Source organism: Narcine bancroftii, chromosome 4 (genome assembly GCF_036971445.1).
Source record: "Narcine bancroftii isolate sNarBan1 chromosome 4, sNarBan1.hap1, whole genome shotgun sequence".
Taxonomy (NCBI): Eukaryota; Metazoa; Chordata; class Chondrichthyes; order Torpediniformes; family Narcinidae; genus Narcine; species Narcine bancroftii.
Genome location: NC_091472.1, coordinates 58,283,798 through 58,304,731, shown reverse-complemented (window position 1 = coordinate 58,304,731; position 20,934 = coordinate 58,283,798). Strand labels below are relative to the sequence as shown.

General features: G+C 40.3%; 1 protein-coding gene across 1 annotated transcript in view; it reads left to right on the top strand.

The window, feature by feature from the left end:
* Window positions 1-558: 558 nt before the first annotated feature.
* dusp10 (dual specificity phosphatase 10) overlaps window positions 559-20,934 on the top strand; it is a 37,748-nt gene continuing 17,372 nt past the window's right edge. Inside the window, exons 1-2 of the mRNA XM_069931371.1 lie at window positions 559-802; window positions 1,156-2,076. Coding sequence (XP_069787472.1) covers window positions 1,194-2,076 — 883 coding nt within the window. The 5' untranslated portion in view covers window positions 559-802; window positions 1,156-1,193. The remainder of the gene's footprint in view (window positions 803-1,155; window positions 2,077-20,934) is intronic.

The following is a 20,934-nucleotide window of genomic DNA, read 5'->3' as shown; positions in this document are numbered from 1 at the left end:
CATGTCAGGTCCGGATTCCGTCCCGGCGCAGCGCTAGTAGGCGCTATTATAATGCAGCACCCTCTGCCCGCCGGCAATGCTGCGGTTCTCTGCCGAACCTTGTGATGTTATTATCGGATACAAAACCATGAGCCATCCCGCCGAGGATGCACACGGGGCCCAGGAAATGCCAAAAGAACACATTCACCGGCTGGTCAATCTCCCCCCGAGAATCAAGGGAAGCGCTGGTGTCTCCACTGAGTGGTTTTAAACGTTTTCCTTTTTGAAACATTTTATAGACGAGCAGCGATGTGGGCAGGGGAGTATTCCTTTAAAAATTATGTATCTGGAAGGCGGCCATCCGTCCGCCGAGCCGACCTCGCCGCGGTCACTTTAATTGCCCGGTTGCTGCATGCGGTGTAAACACCGAGAACCCACTTCATTCGGGGCCCGGCTCTGCTCTCTGCCCGCCCATTGGCTCTCGATGATGTCATGCTGGCGGCGTCGCCTTCTCCCTTCCCGCCCTCCGCTGGCTCGGCGCCCGCCTCCCGCTGCCGCTGATTGGTGAGCGCGTCAGCGGGCGGGTCCCGAGCCCGAAAGCGCGCTCTGCCGTGGGCCGGCTGCGGTGTCCCTCATCGAAGGGCTCTGCTCCCGCCCTCCCTCCAGGTTAAATGAACGCGCTGCCAAATTAAAGTGGCCATGTTCCTCCTGGTTCGCCGAGCGAGTTTCTAAAAAAAAGTCTTGAACTCGAAATAAGCAACAGAAAGTCAACCGAGAAGGGGACGTGTGCGGATGAGGGGCAGCAGCACCACCACCCTGTGATGTAAGTACATCCTCTGGAGCTCGGCGAGGGGCTGCTGCAGGCTGGCTGGACGTGCCACTCTCTCGCAGGCTGGGGACAAGTGTGAGCGCTGTGCCGGAGTGAGTGAAGGAGGAGGGGGGGGGTTCCTGCTGTTAAATTGATCCAGCTTTTTATTAGGTGAATAAACAGCGAGTTTATTTAAAGTCTGGTTGCCAACTGCGGCCGCTCTTCGCTCCAGTTTATTTTTAGTCGAGTTCCTCGTCTATTTACAGCAGCGTGCCTTTTCATTTATACTCCCCCCCCCCCCCCCCACCACCTCCTCTCTCTCTCCCCCCTCTGCCCTGATGCTGACAGTCCATTTGATCCCGTTTCAGTCTTCGGGTCGACAGCAGCGCCCAGCACCATCATCCTCATGCCTCCATCCCCTCTAGACGAACGGATTGTTGGTGTGGTGGCATTGCCGAGGCCGGTCAGACCGCAGGAGCTCCGTCTGCGCTTGGACAACACCTACGTGGCTTCTACTCCGGCGATCACTGCTCGCAAGCCGAAAATCCAGAGCGCGACCCTCAGCCCAGCGGCTGGGGTTTCGTCCCGAAGCGTCAACTTCACGTCTATGCCATCCTCCAACGGCTCGGTGCGCTCCCTGTCCTGCGGATGCAGCAGCGCGAGTTGCTGCACTGTGACCACCTACGAGAATAAGGGCAACGGGGGCGATCAGACCCCAGGATCCGTGAGCCACAGCGACCTCGTCCCAGCCACCGCGTCTCAAGTCGGGACTTCTGCAAAGTGTGTCTCCTGTGCAAGTAGCCCGATGGTGAGCAACAGCAAGGAGAACGGCAGCACCCTGAGCCCCGCGTCCGCCGGTGGACTTGGAGCACTCCTGCCTCCATCAAGTGGGGCCACCAAGCACCTTGCCGGCGTCCGCACGATTTACCCCACCGAATTAGCCAAGAAATTGACCCAATGCAGCAAGGGCCCCCAGTCACAGAACCAAGGTCCTGTGATTATAGACTGTCGCCCCTTCATGGAATATAACAAAAGCCATATCCAAGGAGCCGTCCACATTAACTGCTCGGACAAGATCAGCAGGCGGAGGCTGCAGCAGGGCAAAATCACCGTCTTGGATCTCCTCTCTTGCAGGGAAGGCAAGGACTCCTATAAAAGGATTTTCTCCAAGGAGATTATAGTTTACGATGAGAACACTAATGAACCCAACCGAGTCATGGCCTCCCAGCCATTGCATATAGTGCTAGAATCGTTGAAACGAGAAGGCAAGGATCCAATGGTTTTAAAAGGTAATACTAATTTAATGTTTTAATTTAATCTCTCGAGATGTTAATAGTGGGAGGTTTTTGATGTATAAAGTGCAGTATAACAGAATAATTGACATGATTTTTGTTCTATACTTCAATGAGTTGGGAGTAATTTTTAAACAAAATAGTTTGTGAAACGAAATTTGTATTTTCTTAAAACATTTCCACAAAGTTATAGATTTCATTCACGTAAGTGAGAACATAGTAACTACTTATACATGAAGTTTTATTGCGAAAAACAATCGAGTTTGAATGAATGAATTTGATTTATATTATTCTTGGAACTGGATATTTAATGAAAACTATTTTATAAAACCACTTTCACAAAATATAGAAAAAGCAGCCTGAAAACTGAATATAGTATGTGTGTCCTATCTCCCTAACGACTGTGCATTAGTGCAATTCCAGCAGAGAAAGTGAGAAAGATGTAGATGAAGGATGATTCATGCAGATTTTAACAAGTTAGGAAAGGTCCCAATTGCAAGACCAACAAAATCCTCGATGCCACATCAATGAGGACGTTTGACTTAATGTTATTGACACTGGTTTTCTTCATGCAGTGCAGTTGGTACTATTTTTCAATCTCAATGCAGTTAATTATCATGGATGAAGTGAGCAGTAACAATATGAAATGCAAAGCAGGTTGGCCACTGCAGTACTGACCTTCCAAACAGATTGATGTGGGTTTGAGTCCTCTGGCATTTTATCACTCCAATCTGGCAACATTTGGGATTGAATCTGCCAGATTTAGCCAGGCTGCTCGGTCGACCACTTTTGCAAATAGTATTTCCTTCAAGGGTAATACAATGAGTTTACCCATCTGATCTCAATAATTAATTGCATAGCAATCTGTGACCTTCATTGTCATTAGGGCTTGCATGAAGAAAAGGGCCTTCAATAAAAAGTGTGTAAAGGTAATAGGATGGAAGAGGACACATTAGAAAGCACATGATGGAGGAGCTTGGTATTAAAGCAGTTGGTTGTCTGAGCAATGTCATAGACTGCATAGGGAAGGATTAAGGAGAAACACAGAAATGTATTTTACCAAAATTGTTGCTATACTAGTTGTTGGTTTGGCCATTGTTGTGATGTTTTAACTGCCTTTTTGAGAATGCTGAATGGCCAAAGGAACTGCTCACACTAACCATCTGAGACTCTCCTATTCATGAAACAATATTTATGTATTTATTTATAATTATGAATACTTGTTTGTATATGTGTTCCATACAGTGCCCGTGTGTTTTGCACGGAGGGCTGGAGTGTTCTTGTGCAATCAGATGATGATAAACTTGATTTTTTTTTAGGAAGATTGTCAATGACATTAAGAAGAACCAGAAAAGACCTTAACTTATTTCCAAAGATTTGTGTATTTACTGAGGAGAAAATTGGACTTATTTTTAATTTGAATTTACCAAATGAGGGCGTATCAAGTTAAAAGAGGATGACTAAAGTATAGGAAATGAGAATACTAAACTAAAAAGAATGGTATAAATTCCATAATACAAGACCAGAGCATGAAAGATTATGGGGAGAAGGCCAGGAAGTGGGGCTGAGCGGAGAAATGGATCAACTCGTGAATAAAATGACTTGATGGGCTGAATAGCCTATTTCTGCTTCTATGTCTTATGGTCTTGCGGTATTAAAAACTATTCAAATAAAATAGGTAAATTAAAATTAATGCTAACACATTGAACACAATACTGCGCTAGAAAATGAAATGCTAGATAAATTATATAAAATCTATATACCACTGACGCCAAACAACCTGGAAGAACAAGGGATGAGCTAAGTTCATTGAATATGTTTAAAATTTTAACAGAATAACAGAACATTAGATAGTGAAGAGTTACAGGGCTTGGTGCACTCCACTTGAGAAGATTCAAGAAAAATGTGAAGAAATTACAGCTGTATTAAAATTTTCCAAAGCATTCTATACTCCTGGAAAATTGTAAATACAGTTGCTGAATTATTGAAGAAGGGAAGGAGGTGGAAAATAGGTGACTACAGATCTGTGTATTTAACATCATTCTTGGAGAAATTACTCAACTATATTGTCAAGCATCATATTTGAACATGGGCAAATGGCAGATTAGAATTGGTTTGATTTGTGATGGGTAGGCAATAAATGATTAATTTAATTGCATTCTTTCAAAAGATCATGCCATTGAGAAGGAACTATCAGTAAAACAAGAGTCGAAAATGTGGACCTGTGAGAAGGAGAATACAAATACGATAATACTTCTGATTAGAAAGACGACAATTGATGTTTCCCAGAAATGTGGGCCTCTATTGGGATCACTTGGATAAAGGAAACTATTAATTAGGAGCCATGTAAATTATGTATTTTGGAGTAGGAAGTTACAATAGTTAGACATTGACCGAGTGGGTGGACAAGATGGAGTATGAAGATTCAGATGTAAAAAAATTCACATTTTTTGAGCAAATTATGAATTGTAAGAATAGGTTTGCAATTCTATTGAAGGCAAGTATTTTTTTAAATAAATGAAACAAACACTGGTAGAATTTTGGACACCTAATAGAGGAAGTTATGCTTCAGATGTATCAAACCTTAGTCAAATCATATATTGTTTACCACGATCAGCATTAGTAATTAATCCCTCAGTAAGAATATATTAGACAGTAGAAATGCACCACAGACTTAACCGGAATGAAACCAACGCTTGGAATGCTAGGATGTGAGAAAGGATGAGAGAGATATGCCTTCAGAATTTACTGTCGTGAACAAGTCATGAAATTCGATGGTTTGCAGCAGCGTCACAGTGTAAACATACATATTATAACCATCTTACAACATGACTATATTAAAAAAAAATACACGAAAAGTAAGGCACAGTCTTTGGTTCACTGATTATTTAGGAATCTGATGGCAGTGGGGAAGAAGCTGTCCTTGTGTTGCTGAGTGCTTGTCTTTAGGCTCACTTTTCCCTGATGAAAGCAGAGTGAAAAGGGCATGGCCTGGGTGGTGGGGGTCTTTGAGGATGCTGCTTTTTTAAGACACCACCTATGGAATGAAGTCTGGTGCCGAGTCTTGACCTGCGAGTTGGCGCCTCCATACCAGCCAGAATGCTCTCCTGAAGTACACCTAGAAGTTTATGAGAGCTTCTACAACTCTGATTATACAAAATCCTAAGTTATCTGAAATTCTTTGGACCTGAAAGTGATGTCTGTTCATCTTTGGAAAAATTTTCCCCCATAATTGAGGATCTCAGAAAATCAGAAATCCTCATTTATCCAAAAAACTTAGAACCCAAATTTCGCCTCTGAAATATTTTCAGATCAATGAGAATATTCAAAACATTCAGAAATCCTCAGTTATCCGGAAAAAAATAAAAAAAACAAATAAAAATTCAGAGCCGAATGGATGTCACAGGTTGGAAAAAAATGTTGGAATTTTGAGGTTTTGGTGTTGGATTTATCTTACTTTGTTCAGGTTGGGTTTTTTGTTGGTGAGAATTAAATGTTATTTCATGCTTATAAAGCCTTCCCTGTTGTTTATTGTTATTTAAACACTGTTACAAGTGATTGGCTGTTGCTTCTGGGCTGTTTTTTTTTAAATGACCAATTATCCGAACATATCGTTTATCCAAAATAGGCCTGGTCCCGACCATTTTGGATAATTGGTGTGTTACTGCATTTCTTTTTCCATTAAGTAGTGACCTGATCAAGATTTTTAAAATATTAAAACCAATTGATTGGGTATAAAAAAAAGATTATTTTTATTTGCTGGGAATAATGGAACATCTTGAAATTAGCCTCAGTCATTGAGTAAGGAAAGTGAGAGTTTTTTTTTCCACTCAAACATAGAAATTGAGTACACCTATCCCATAAGGGTCCTTTGGAACTTTTTAGAAAGATTGCTTTTCATCTTGTTAGGTAAAGTATTAAGGGAAATGGGGTAATGCAGGCACATTTGACAGCCTTAATGACCAATAATTGTGTTGGTGAATCTTTGGGAACCAATGGACTTGGATGGCTTTCATCTCATCTGAATGAATTAACAGCATGGATTAAAATGACCAAATATATTCTGTGCAGAAATGGGAAACTTTCCCAAGACTTCTCTGTGCTGTTGTTCATATCCACAGCTTTTAACTACCTTGCTTCTACGTGGAGTAAAATTGTATAATTGTTAAATTAGTGCATCAGCAACAAATCTGGAAACTACAAATCTGGAGACTTGACTTGCAGCTGGGGAATTCACCTTCAAATCAAGAGGTATATCTGCAACAAAAATCTAGTTTCTCTAAACTATTAGAGTCCCCTAAAACCAGCAATCATTCCTTACATTCATTCAGAAATGAGCAGTAAATGCTAGTCTTGCCAGTGACATCTATGTTCTGTAAACAAATTAAAAGCCTTGCCAACTTCTTTCTATCATCCTTTCTCTCCCATATTCATATCATTTTGAAAATATCCAAATTATTTGTCTCAACTATATCCTGTGGTAGCAAGCTTTCTATCCTCATTCTATTCATATGGAATATCTCCATCATCTCCTGTTGTGTAAACAGTCAGTCACTAATTTTTAATTCTCTCACAAGCTGAAATTTTCTCCTGACTTCCATCCTGCCAATTTGATCATTATTTTAAAGTTTGATCATTCACTTTAAATCTTTCCTTTTTCAAACAAGGAAGTTCCATCCTTGTCAATCTTTCCTGATCGCTGTAATTCCTCAGTTCTGATATCATACTCATACCCCATTTTTGAACTTTCTGCAGTTACTGAAACTCCCAACAGAGAAATGGACTCTTCAGAGTTGAAATTCTGGTTGCACAAAAGCTCCTCCCACACACTTTCCTTTAACCTAATTTTTATATTTCCTTACATTTTGTTCTGATCTAAGTTACTCTTAAAAAAGAGCTTGTTACCTCACCCACTTCATACAGGTATGGTTTAGCTTTCTAACCCACATTGAGTATAGATGCTTGTGAATTTTTAAATTAAATTATATTTGGATGCTTTTCTTTAATCTTGATGTTTGGGCCCCTGGTTTTGACAGGCTGAAACATTTTTTTAACCTGATCAAACTCATTCATATCTATTGTGCACATGCATGTGAGAATGCTCTTGTATGCACATACATTTTTCATCATTGCTGGGTCTAATTCCTGGAACTTTGCCCTACAGAAAGTATGGGAGTACATTCATAGGAGGACTACAGTGATTTAAGTGATCTTCGTTACTCATTGGCATCACTTCACTTTTATTTGCGTTGATTTTATACCATATTCCTTCAATTTCTTATGTAATTATTTTATTGATATCTCTGGTTCTGTTAAGTATACTATAATGCCTTCTCCAAATAAGCTAATGTTATACTCCTTCTCCTTTATTTTTATCCCTTTTATTTTCTATTCTTATCAGTTCTGCCAAAGGTTCTATTGCTAAGGTGAACAATGAGGGGGATAGTGGACATCCCTGTCCCTCTTTACCAAGAGCAGTTACGAATGAGCATAAATGAGCACTAAATGCTGATTTTGAATATGAATGAAGAAACAACACCTAAAAACAATCCATCTCATCCCATTCTACAGTTACATGATAAGGAAAACACTGTTGTGCATTTGCAGCTCATAACAAGCTCCGAAACCGGGGAATACATTTGGGTGTTCAACACCCTAGTGTTGAAGACCTAGGTAGAGAAAAGAAAGGTAAATGTGTGTAAGGAATGATTGTGCATTGCTGTCAGACCTCACCTTGTTTTCCTGGTCTCTATTGTGCTATGAGCTCTTTGCTACCTAATTCTTATTTCTGCAGTCTGTCCTCCCAACTGGTGCATAGTATCTATTGTGTTCAAGAATAGGTTTGATCGATTCAAAGAGAATCAAGGCTGGACATGTGTTATCAACAAATAGTGGGATTTATGCATCCACAGGAGAATTCACAAAAAGAGCATACACTCACACAGACTAATGTACCCAGCACACAGCCACAGTTTACTGAGAAACAAGGTTTAACTTCTTTAGCACCCACAAGCATGGTATACCCAGACAGGAGGATTTAACTTCTTCAGCACGCACCATCCGCATGCATGGTATACCCAGATACAAGGGTTTAATTTCTTTAGCGTAACTAACACATACATACACATGGACCTGATCTCAAGTGTCACTGTTGCTTGAGATCTGGGATGGGCCCATTGAGTCCGCCCTCCAGAGCTGCCCATGGCTCATAGTCTGGAGTTCAGCAATGATTGCAGCTGTTGTACATCTACACAGCAATAATACATAAATTACTACACACTGAATGTGAATAAATCACTGCTAAACATTCTCAACTCCCAACTGGGAATGCGAGGGTTAAACACACAGTACCATCAACTCTCTCTATCACGAGCAGGTACAGCACAGACAGTAAATTAATTATAACAAACAGGTATATCAAATGCTGGTCTCCAGCATTGCCCACGGCTCAGGATCCAGGATGGGCCCATTGCATTTGGCCCTCCAAAGCTGCCCGGGGTCTACAGCCTGGAGTTCAGTGATGGTCTCTATCCAGCAGCAGCAAACAAAGAGAAAGAGAGAAAAGAGACTGCACATCTCCTCTTTTTCATTGTAAGACCCGTCCATGTGGCCTGTGAGGACCAATTGTGTATCATCTTCACCTGGGCAGATCTAACCCTTGATTGGCAGGTGAGGTGACTTCCGACTAGGCTCCAGCCAGAGAGGTCACATGACTCTGCAATCTACATGTCCATCAAATTCCAGACGGAGAGGCCATGTGGCCCTTCACAATCCATACTACAGTATCCTAAGAGTAAAAATATTCCAATTCTTGAGAACCTACCCTTTGCTCATTGGCATCTGACTCTTAAGCAGGTCCGTATTCAGCATTGCTTGTAAATTGAAAGTTTTATGGACTTGACTTTTGATGAAAAGAATTTTGAACCAAACAATAAATAAGTAATTTAAGGAAGATTTTCTCTGGCTCAAGTTACATAACATTTAAGAGGCTACAAGGGGAAAGAGCAGGAAACTGGAACTAATTAGAAAATACTTACAGATCCTGTACCGAGAGAGCCGAATTACTTCTATAAAGTATGATTTTTAGTGTAATGATATAATTTCAAAATAACATTCTGTGATATAAATATTGTATAATAATGGTTCTGTGTGTGATAGAACATTACATTTCTCTCAGCTTTATTCTTCAAACTTTTAACAGGTATACTCTAAATGGCTGCCCCAGAATTCAGTCTCCATTTATGTTTGGAAATACTGTTGCTTAGAGATGGCAGTTCTAAGACCAGACTCTGCGAGTGAGTGTCCACTCCAAGTTTGGTATTGACAGTTTGGCCTTATTACTCTTTCATTGGTGCAGAGGCTTCTGAATATAAATTGACCTGGAGGCCACAGCGTTGTTTTCAGGATTGAATTACTGTTTAAATTGAGAATGATTCAGCAAGGGAGTGTGGTTGGAAAGGTGATAAAAGATCTTAGAATTACATGTAGTTCTAACTTTATGAATTGTATATACAGATTGTTGGAATAAGATGATCAGGAAAAAGGATGGTTTTAAGACAGATTTGCATTTAACCTACTAAATCAGGAAGGTCTTCTGATAATTTGCTTGTATCAGGACTTTACAAAAAAATTGCTTGCTGCTTATGTGTGTATGCATTGGCTTTGTCTAGGTCAATCCAAACGATCTCCAACAATTAAAGTTGTAGTATGTAACAAGGTTGCAAAAATACCTAGTCATTTTAGATTCAGTTCATATTTGCAATTCTGCCAAGTACAAACTTCAGCTCAATTATTTTTGTGTTATCATTGCCATAAATCATGTAATTGTATGTTATATTGTGTCAGGTAAACAGTAACTTAGCTTTTCATTCAAATCTTTTGTGGTGCAAAGGTCAGTATATCCATACAGTTTCATTGAACTGTCCAGCATACATTGCATATCACACTTTCAGGAATTGAGATAACAGAATAGCCATAATTTGAACACATAATTACTGGGTTTAGTGTTAAATTGACCTTGATGATAAGAGGTAACAGGGACTTTTTTAATACTCAAAAGTAATTGATATATTTTATCACCAAATCCTAGAATCTGGCATTTGTAAATACTGTATTTGATGCTTTGTTGTGTTAGTTAATGATACCTTTGAACTACCAGCATACTTCTAGATTTGTTTCTTCATAACAAATGAAATTAACAATGTATAAGTATTGAAAAATTTTCCATTAGAGACACTGTAAATAACATCAACATTTTCTGGGGATGTTGTATTATGAATGTGCATTGAACAGTTGAAGCTAGAATTTCAAGAGATTATTCATCAGATGAAACATTCAAACAAGGCACTGAACAAAAATTTTATTTTGCCCATTCTTGCTTGGCAAATTAATTCATCTCAAATATGTACTGTATATTCAAAAATTTTAGTTCTCTATTTACCTCCACTGATGAAAGAAAACACTACTGTCCTGAAATGTTCTTGCCTTTCATTGGTGATTCCAAGATGGTCTTTGTGGGTCAGCTCATCCATGACTATACATCTATGCTTTGATTTTTTTTCACACTGTGAACCATATCAATCAAAATACATACAAACATTTCCCTCTTAAATATACGCAGTGGGCATTTTCTCCCCTTTTTTCCTCCCTACCTTCCCTTTCTTCCCCCCACCCCCCTTCCCACACCCCTCCAAACCCATTAAACATTCAACATGAAGCTGGAGACCGGATAATAATTGCAGGTCTGGTTTGTTTCATCTGTTTTGAGCTGAGAAGTGTAATGCAAAATGAATCTAGTCCCACAACTTTTTGTCAACTGTTGTTGGCCCATGTAATTTTTGAATGGGGTTTTTAATATTGATTGGAAAAAGTACTTGTTTTCATTCTTTTACTTAATCATAATACATTTCATTAATTTATATAACTTAAATGTGTAAGTAAATGTTTATTTTGTGGTTTTTGAATGTCTATTAGTCATACAGTGTGGTAATGGGCTCTTCTGGCCCATGTGCCGTGCCACCAAAATGCGCCAATTTACCTACATCCCCAGAACATTTTTGTAGGGTGGAAAGAAACCAGAGCATCCAGAGGAAACCCATGCAGTCATGGGGAGAACGTACAAACTCCTTACAGACAACACCAGATTCAAACCCCTGGCGCTGTAATGGTGTTGCGCTAACCACTGCCTTTCACAGTTTATCTTTTCCTATTTTAATAATTTAACTCCTATTTGAACTGATTTTAAAAGATCTTTGACAACAGCTACCCATCAAAAGACCATCTGGGCTGTCCATATACACTGTCTTGGCATCCGCCAGTCACAGCGGAGTTACCACTTGCTGACCATTTCACTTTACAAGAAGGCTACTGCAGTGAAACCTGCAGGTTATTAGATGGGATATCAAAAAGAGTGTAACTACAGGAATACTGTGGGGGGAGGAGCATGAGGAATAGGCTGAACTTGATATTGCTGTTTCTAGGAAGATCTATAGATCCATAGAATATTGCAGCACAGAAACAGGCCATTTGACTCCTCTGGTCTGTGTTAAATTATTATTCAGCCTACTCCTACTGACCTGCATCCAATTCCTATCTCTCCATACTCCTCCTATCCATTTACCTATCTACATTTTTCTTAAATATTAAAATTGAGCCCACATTCACAACTTCAGCTGGCAGCTTATTTCATACTCTGACCATTCTCTGTAAAGATGTTCTCCTGGAACTTTTCCCCTTTACCCTTTTCCCATGTCCTCTTAATTTGTATCTCACCTACCCTCAGTGGAAAAAGTCTATTTGCCTTTACTCTATCGATACCATCATAATTTTTATTACCTCTTTCAAATCTCCCCTTATTCTTCTCTACTCCAAGGAATCCCTTTTAAACCAATAAATTATTGCGCAAACCTCCTGTTTCACACTGACTATGCCTTCTTGAATCCATGAATGGGATGGCTAACTAACTGGAGTGTACACTCCACTTAAACATGTTTGATTGATGAATACATGAATTGGGCATCAACATTTGTTTTTGTGTGAATTGTGGGCTGAGAGAAATTTCTGACTGATTTGTTCTCCTGTCCTATTACTGCAATTAGCCTCTCCATGTTTTTCATGAATTTGCAGAATTTTCTCCTTAATTGACATTAAACCTACCATAGAAAGTTAAGCCTAGTAATAACTAATGGTGTGGCACTGTATGTGTTAATTACTGTAATGTAACCTTTCTTGCACATAAAGCAAATGATTAGAAAAGTGGATTCTAATTTCTTCATGTAATTTGTTATTTTAGGAGATTTTAAACGTTTCAATTTTCTCTTTTTATTCTTTATTTTCTCTCCAACTGTCCTGTTTTACTTCTCTTTGTTTGTTTTACTTTTTGTTTCTCTTTAAAGATCTGACTCTGAGCTTACTAATTCTAATAACATCCTACTCCTGTCTATTTCTCAATCCCTTGAATTTCATTGGTTGTGGAGTTACACTATTTGGCCAAATGCATATCACTTACTGATGACACTAAGCCATTCTCAGTTCACACTTACAGCAACTTTGAGTTTATTTTAATAAACAATGGGAGCAATCTCATCATTGGATGCTCCACCAATTAAAATCTGGCTCCTGCTGAGGAGCACTCATTCAGAACATCATTCAAAAGCCCTACCTGCATTTGATTAAACAGAGCAGCCCAGTAGTGCAGCAGGTGGTCCTACTGCATCTCTGTTCCAGCAACCCAGATCCTAATCTCCAGTGCTAATGTGAGAGTACAATGTTCTGACTGTGGCTGTGTCTGTACCACTACGCCTCACCCCTTGTGCTCCAGTTTCCTCCCAAAAAAGTGTTGGTTTGTGGATTTATTTGCTCTTGTAAATTACCCCATGAGTAGATCGATGGTAGAACTGGGGGTGGGGCAGAGAAGCTGGGGAGTAGTAAATGAATATGTGAGAGGCAATGCTCGACAGGAAATGGGTTGATGAGATTTCTCTGAGAATGGGGATGGGCTTAAAGGGCAGAATTCCTTTCAACATCTGGAAGTGCAATAATAATTTATATTGTGCTTTTTTTTTCCAAAACCTCTTAATTATTTTGGCACGCAAAAAATTTTCCAGGTTTTGAAGTTCAGCCAAGAATTGTTGACAGTTGCATACAATTTATTTCTGTGCAGAAATTCCAAAGTTCTCATCATGCTCCCATTTTGGATCTCATCAAATCCAGCAGCAGAGAACAAAGAATGCAGTTTGCCAGCATTTTACATTGGAAAGTCAGCCTGCGTCCATTCATTAATGAGCTGCAATATTGTATGTAAATTAATTTGTGATGCATCTTGAAATCTGGTTTAAATATTACTTTAAGGGGGTCGTATATTTTGATGGGCAGTACATAAAAGTGCTGGAGAAACTCAGCAGGTCACACATTGTTGATAGGAAGAAAAAGGCAGATGATGTTTCAGTCTGAGCCTTTCTTGGAGTGCCAACTTTAAACCCTGCTTTGCGAAAACTGCCAAAATGTTTGGCCTGGAAGTCAGCCTGAAGAAAACTGAGGTCCTCCATCAGCCAGCTCCCCACCATGACTACCAGCCCCCCCACATCTCCATCGGGCACACAAAACTCAAAACGGTCAACCAGTTTACCTATCTCGGCTGCACCATTTCATCAGATGCAAGGATCGACAATGAGATAGACAACAGACTCGCCAAGGCAAATAGCGCCTTTGGAAGACTACACAAAAGAGTCTGGAAAAACAACCAACTGAAAAACCTCACAAAGATAAGCGTATACAGAGCCGTTGTCATACCCACACTCCTGTTCGGCTCCGAATCATGGGTCCTCTACCGGCACCACCTACGGCTCCTAGAACGCTTCCACCAGCGTTGTCTCCGCTCCATCCTCAACATCCATTGGAGCGCTTACATCCCTAACGTCGAAGTACTCAAGATGGCAGAGGTCGACAGCATCGAGTCCACGCTGCTGAAGATCCAGCTGCGCTGGATGGGTCACGTCTCCAGAATGGAGGACCATCGCCTTCCCAAGATCGTGTTATATGGCGAGCTCCCCACTGGCCACCGTGACAGAGGTGCACCAAAGAAAAGGTACAAGGACTGCCTAAAGAAATCTCTTGGTGCCTGCCACATTGACCACCGCCAGTGGGCTGATAACGCCTCAAACCGTGCATCTTGGCGCCTCACAGTTTGGCGGGCAGCAACCTCCTTTGAAGAAGACTGCAGAGCCCACCTCACTGACAAAAGGCAAAGGAGGAAAAACCCAACACCCAACCCCAACCAACCAATTTTCCCCTGCAACCGCTGCAACCGTGTCTGCCTGTCCCGCATCGGACTTGTCAGCCACAAACGAGCCTGCAGCTGACGTGGACTTTTTACCCCCTCCATAAATCTTCGTCCGCGAAGCCAAGCCAAAGAAAAAGAAGACATTGGAAAGTCAGCCTGCGTCCATTCATTAATGAGCTGCAATATTGTATGTAAATTAATTTGTGATGCATCTTGAAATCTGGTTTAAATATTACTTTAAGGGGGTCGTATATTTTGATGGGCAGTACATAAAAGTGCTGGAGAAACTCAGCAGGTCACACATTGTTGATAGGAAGAAAAAGGCAGATGATGTTTCAGTCTGAGCCTTTCTTGGAGTGCCAACTTTAAACCATTGCCTTATGAAAAGGTGGGGGAGAGGGGGAAGGAGGTTAATAGGTTAATAGGTAAGAGGTAATAGGTGGATACAGCAGGGAAGGTAGAAGTTGAAAAATGATAGAGTGAGAGGGCTAAGAAAGATAGCTCTATGAAAGGAGAAGGAAGGGAAGGGGTTGGGGAGCTGGAGGATGAGAGACTGTAGGATAAGGGAAAGAGGCAGACCAGGGGAGAGGTATAATGGAAATTGGAGAAGATGATATTGATGCCCTATGGTTGAAAACTGATATAAGGTGTTGCTACTCCAATTTGCCGGTGGCATCAACTTAGCAGTGTCACAATTGTTTCTTGCTGCTAATTTCAGGCAGAAAGTCAAGTACTTCTAGGTTCAATAACATTGGTAAAGAGGTCATCCACTTTGGAAAGAAAAACAGTAGAATGGTCTATCATTGAATGATGAAAGATTGCAACATTCTGTTGAACAGAGAGACCTTGCAATGCTTGAGCATGAATTGCAAAAAATTAGTTTGTGGGTGCAGCATGTAATTAAGAGGCAAATGGGATGTTGGCCTCATTGCTAGACATTGAAGACATAGCAGGGTTGTTCTGCTGCTCCTGGAGTACTCCTTCAGAAAGGATATACTGGCTTTGAAGGCAAAGCAGAGGTGGTTCTGGAAGTACAGTACAAGCATTTTTTAGGTAAGGAATTCTGAACTGTACACTATATACCAGGTGTGGCCTCACCAACACACCCTGTACAATTGCAACAAACTGCTTTATTTTTAAACTTCAAACCCTTTGTAATGAAGGCCACTTGTCTTCCTATTTGTTGGACCTCCCTGCTAGCTTTTTGTGATTCATGCTCTAGGACGCCAAGATCTCCTTGTACTTTACTCGCATACAATCTATCTCCATTTAGATAATAACGTGCATTTTGATTTCTCTTATCACATGACTTGAACTCTCACATGCCCACATTAAACTCTATTTGCCAGTCTTTTTTCCCAGAGTTACAGAATCACAGTATCATTATCGCAACATGCCCTTCCATCTATTTTCATATCATCAACAAATTTGTAAACTTTACTCAATGTTCCTTCCTACAGGTCATTAATACAAACATTGAGCAAATGTAGGTGTGGAGCTCATCCTGCAGTTCTTCACTTGTTACCTTCTGGTCTGAAAATAACTGATATATTCCAATTCTCTGTTTTCTATAAGATGATCAATTTAACAGTGCACTTCCTCTTATACCATGGGCTTTTAATTTATACAAGTGATTTATACATGTGAAGACAATGTTTTGTTTCTGGAACACCTTCTAAAAGATGTGCAGGCACCATCGTGAGTGGTGCTGCAGGTGGTACAAATCAAGGAAACAACAAAACAGTATGGAGATCTGGAACCTGAGCTATGAGGTAGACCGTGAAGAGCACCGAGAGCAAGAGCAAGAAGGCCAACAGAGGAATGAATATTCCTGCTCTGTATGCATCTTGTATCTCTTCAATGAGGAGGAGGGAAGCATTGCCAACACACACTTCAACAAACAGAAGGAGGGATTTATCCAAGTTTATGCATTTTAAGACTGCCAACACCTCCCGTTTTGTGAAATGAATTTACTTCAAAATATCACATTACAGTATTTTGCTTGAAATCCCGAGCTTCCATGACTTCCCCACTGTAACATAGAAAATAGGTGTAGGAGTAGGCCATTTGGCCCTTCAAGCCTACACCGCCATTCATTTTGATCATGGCTGATCATCCACTCAGTACCCTGTTCCAGCTCTCTCTCCATACCCCCTGATCCCCTAGTCACAAGTACTAAATCTAACTCTCTCTTTAAATATAGCTATGGAACCGGCCTCGATCACTTCCTGTGGCAGAGAATTCCATAAATTCACCACCCTCTGAGTGAAAAAATTCTTTCTCATCTCAGTCCTAAAGGACTTCCCCTTTATCCTTAAACTGTGACCCCTGGTTCTAGACTTGCTCAACATTGGGAACAATCTTCTTGCATCTAGCCTGTCAAATGCAGATGAAATTTTTCCAAGAGCACAAATGAACCTGCAGACAGTGTATTTCCAGATTCCATTCATGAATTACTTTTAGAAAGTTTTTCTTATGCCACACATGATCCTCTTCCCCAAGTACTTCTAACCCTCATTTCCCAAGAAACCATTCTATTTAAAATTAAAACTCAAATTGAACTTTTTGACTTTGCTGAGATCTACAAGTTCCTGTGACCTAAAATGTAACTATGTGCACCCTGAATGTTTTACCCATGGAGGTCGGGTCCATGGTCTGTGTTGATTTCTTAGCCTCCGGAGAAATCCAGATAACTGCTGCATATCACAGTTTTCATTATGGACTTCATCCACACAACATGCTCAATGTTAGCAGAGTTCATCAGAGTTGAGATTTGCACAGCAAGCCTCCCAAAGTGCAGACTTTCAGTGACAGTTCTTGTGCCATGGAGAAGAACTAGGTTATTCTTGCATCGAGTGTCTGCCTACAGTTCTAGGGGATCTGCATGGTGCCTTACATGATGAAAATCAACTCTCTGGGCACACTTCTTTACCATGCTGTCCAGGTTCTTCTGAGCCCACAGGAGATTACACAAACCTCCAATTATGCTTACAAACTCCATTCATTCTTCAGCCACTGCTGTTGCATGTATTATGATCTGTTCATTCATGAACTGGCTGCAAAGGTCATGACTGTTGGTCTGCCAAATGAGAAGCACGGAATTTGCAAACCCCAATGTCCGTTTCGCCAAGGAATTTCATAGGGAAACCTGACAAAGCTCCTGTCAATCCAGCTTGCTGGTCAGTTTAAGAGTGACCCAAAAAGAACAAGTTGAGAAATTTCTAATCTGTGTTCTTTTGCCTGAGATGCTTTAGCATGGCCTCTTTAGCCTCCCTGACAGATGTGAAAGATTTGTGCCACTATTTTCTAGAATAGCTAAGAGTTATTCCCAGTGTCCTATCGAATGCTGAATTATTGATAATTAATGCTTAATTTTCAGCAAAATGAAAACAGGTTATTTTCTTGTTATTAGATTTTTGTGGAATGTGTTTGCTATACTTCCAGCTTTGTGACACTTGAAAAGGATGTGGAATCTTTTTTTCTACTTCTCAAAACACAAAACATTATTGGTTTTGATTGTAGCCTTGGTTATTCATACTTTAAAATTGGAACCTCCAGGTCTGTCTTAATCCATTGATCCATTGATTCTTACCAGATTAAATTAGATCTAAGGACACAAGATCTACAGTGCACATACAGAAAGAGATAGAGAGGCACACCAGCTGTGGTAGTTAAGTTGTAGGGTAGTACCATGCAAAGTCAGCCCAAGCAACTTGGCAATGGAAGAGATGCAGTGGAGGAATTTTTGCTGCTGTTCTATCAATCATCGAAGTTACTAACTTGTCTTTGGACTTTTTCCATGCTATACTCTTGAGCAAGTGAATTGTTGCTAGATGGCACCACAAAATGATCACTGGAATATGGACGAATCAACTTTTAAAAATTCAGCTGCAAAGAATTTTTTAAAATTATTAAAATTTTAAATAAAAATTAAATCCTGATGATGTCTTTTGGTGCTGTCATAAAGTGAAGGATAATAAAGCAAATACATGTGAAAGGCAAACCCTGAATACTTACGCTGAGCATTATAAAAAAACACATTAGACAGTATGCCCAGTGTGGCGTGTGCATATTAACAAAGGACTGGATCGTATAGCTTCACTTCCTCTGTGGATTATTTAGGAAACTTGTTTGCAAAGGAGGATGATTTGCAGAACAGATGGGCTTGACCTTTTTCAGAAACTTACACCTGCTTAAATTGACTCTAACTTGAAGCTTTCCACTTGCCTGTCACCATGGAAATGTGGTGGAACTGGATAATAACAATGACATCAGTTGGCATGACATCAACTTTTAAATTGTAACAGTACAAGGAATATCACTTTGTTTAGGCTTCGCTTCAAGTGGAGATAGATGATGTAATGCTAACAGGTGGTGCTTGGCACAACTGTCTTAACTGAAAAAAGTGCTGATCTTTTTTGTCATCTGCGTTCAGCGCATGTGTTGAAAAATGTGTCTGGATTGCTTGACAATATCTGTCAGCGTTTCAATCCATTTAATGTGCACAGAAGTTTACAAGAGGAAATTTGTAACAAGAATCTAAATTCATCAACTCTAACATCATTAAAAATGGGTTCAAAAAGCTTTTTAACATTAATTGCAAGTGTTATTAAAATAGTTTCAAGAAATAAACACATTATTTTGAAGATATGAAGTGATAGTGGGTTAATCAATAAATAAATCATCGCTCCCCTATGCATTTTTCATGACTACTTGCATTCATCAAAGATTAATGAACCATAAGTCACGGGTAATTGTATTTCACTTTAAAACAGTGAATCATAAGGCTGGATTTAAGAGCAATCTTAAAGTTTGATGTCCTCCATAAGTTTAACAATTTGCTACCATATAGCATGGCCAAATAACCACTCAATTGATTTCAACACCTTTGAAGTGCAGCCTGCTATTTTCCACGTTGGTTTATCAAACCGGTGGGTGGGGGGGGGGGGGGGGGGGGGGTGACGTGTACCATTTTTGATGGCATATAAGGTGCACTTTTTTCCCCTGAAAATGGCTCAAAAATGTCCCTGGGCCTTGTATGTGAAGTGGAAATTAGGGTGATAATGGTGAGTAATGTGATCATCGTTGCTGCGTGGCTCACTAGCATTAGCACCAACTATCGATGGGCTGTCAGGGGTGGGGGGTGCAGGGCAGTGGAAGCTGATGGCGGGTTGTTGGGAGACTCCCCAGGGAGAGAGCAGGGTGGTGGGACTAGCGTGGGATCAAATAGCGGGCCATCGGAGAGAGCGGGGCAGTGAGACCACCACTGGGACCGACAACGGCAGTTTATTTTTATAAAATGTTTTCTGCTATCACTAAGCTGCTTTTTTCTCTCATAAATTAAAGCAGTATTATTAAATAAAAATTTCCTGTTATCCTAGTTGCATGTTTTGTATGGGGTTTTTTCTTCTATACTGTGGCTACATATTTCAATAACATTACATGCTTACCTGTAAATACACTTTTTAAAAGTCTTAATATTCCCTGCTGAAATGAGGTGTCTTATATGCCTGTGGGTCTTGTATGCCATCAAATACAGTAACAAAGCTGTTGAACTGCATATAAAACAAGCTTCTTAATGAGGTCATCAAAATTCTAGAGGAAAAAGGGCAAGGATAGTAGCTGATAAAGTTGAAATGAGCAAAAAGTATCAGGTGGATGCAAGGCAGCCAAGAGGTGGGTTGTTCATTTCATAATCTAAGTGGCACCAAAAATATGATCTGACATGTTTGTAATAGAGATGTGTTCAGTTCCTCCACTTTGAATCGTTTTATTCCTTTACAATGGAGGGAAAAGTGTAATGATCTCACCAGAGCTGTTTGCTTCATTGTCATTTTCTGTTTCATACAGTTATCAATGTTCTTCATTGTCTATCAGGCATATATGCATTTTCATTTAAAAAAAAATGAAAAGATGCTAGATAAAAGTGAAGGGTTTTTTTTAATATATGGCACCTTTTGTTTTTTCTTCCCTACCACCCAAAACCAAACCCATATTTTCATTAGTGAAGGCGAAAGTGGAATTTGCCAATGGAAAGTGAAGGCGCTACAGATTGATCGATAGTCTCCGATTCTGTCGCCCTGACCCTGAGAAATGTTAAATGGAGCAAGCTCCAGACTTGTATGTCATTCAAAGTAGACATTTTGACAAGTTGGTGGTAGTTCATGCCTTGAGCATGTCATTTTCGATTGGCTTTGTACAGGTTTTGGTGGAAAAAAAATAGTCTTGTTCGAAATGCTTCCTGTAGACTCTTAAACCAGTATGTGTCTGGAACACACGAGTTCTGCAAACATGTACCATTGTGCATTGACTTTCATCTGAGTGCATTCAAAGTGCATTCTGAAATAAACCCGTAACTCAAATTTGTATACAGATACTCCCCGACTTACGACCTATGCCATTTACGACTATTCGTACATATGACTGAAAAAATGTACAAAAAATATACACAAATATAAAATTACACTTGGTCATATGCCCTCCAGCTAACAGCTGCATGTGTACAATAGCGACCGTCAGACGATTTCCCGGATTTGTGAACATCACAGCATCTCTCTTAGTTCTCAGGATAAAAG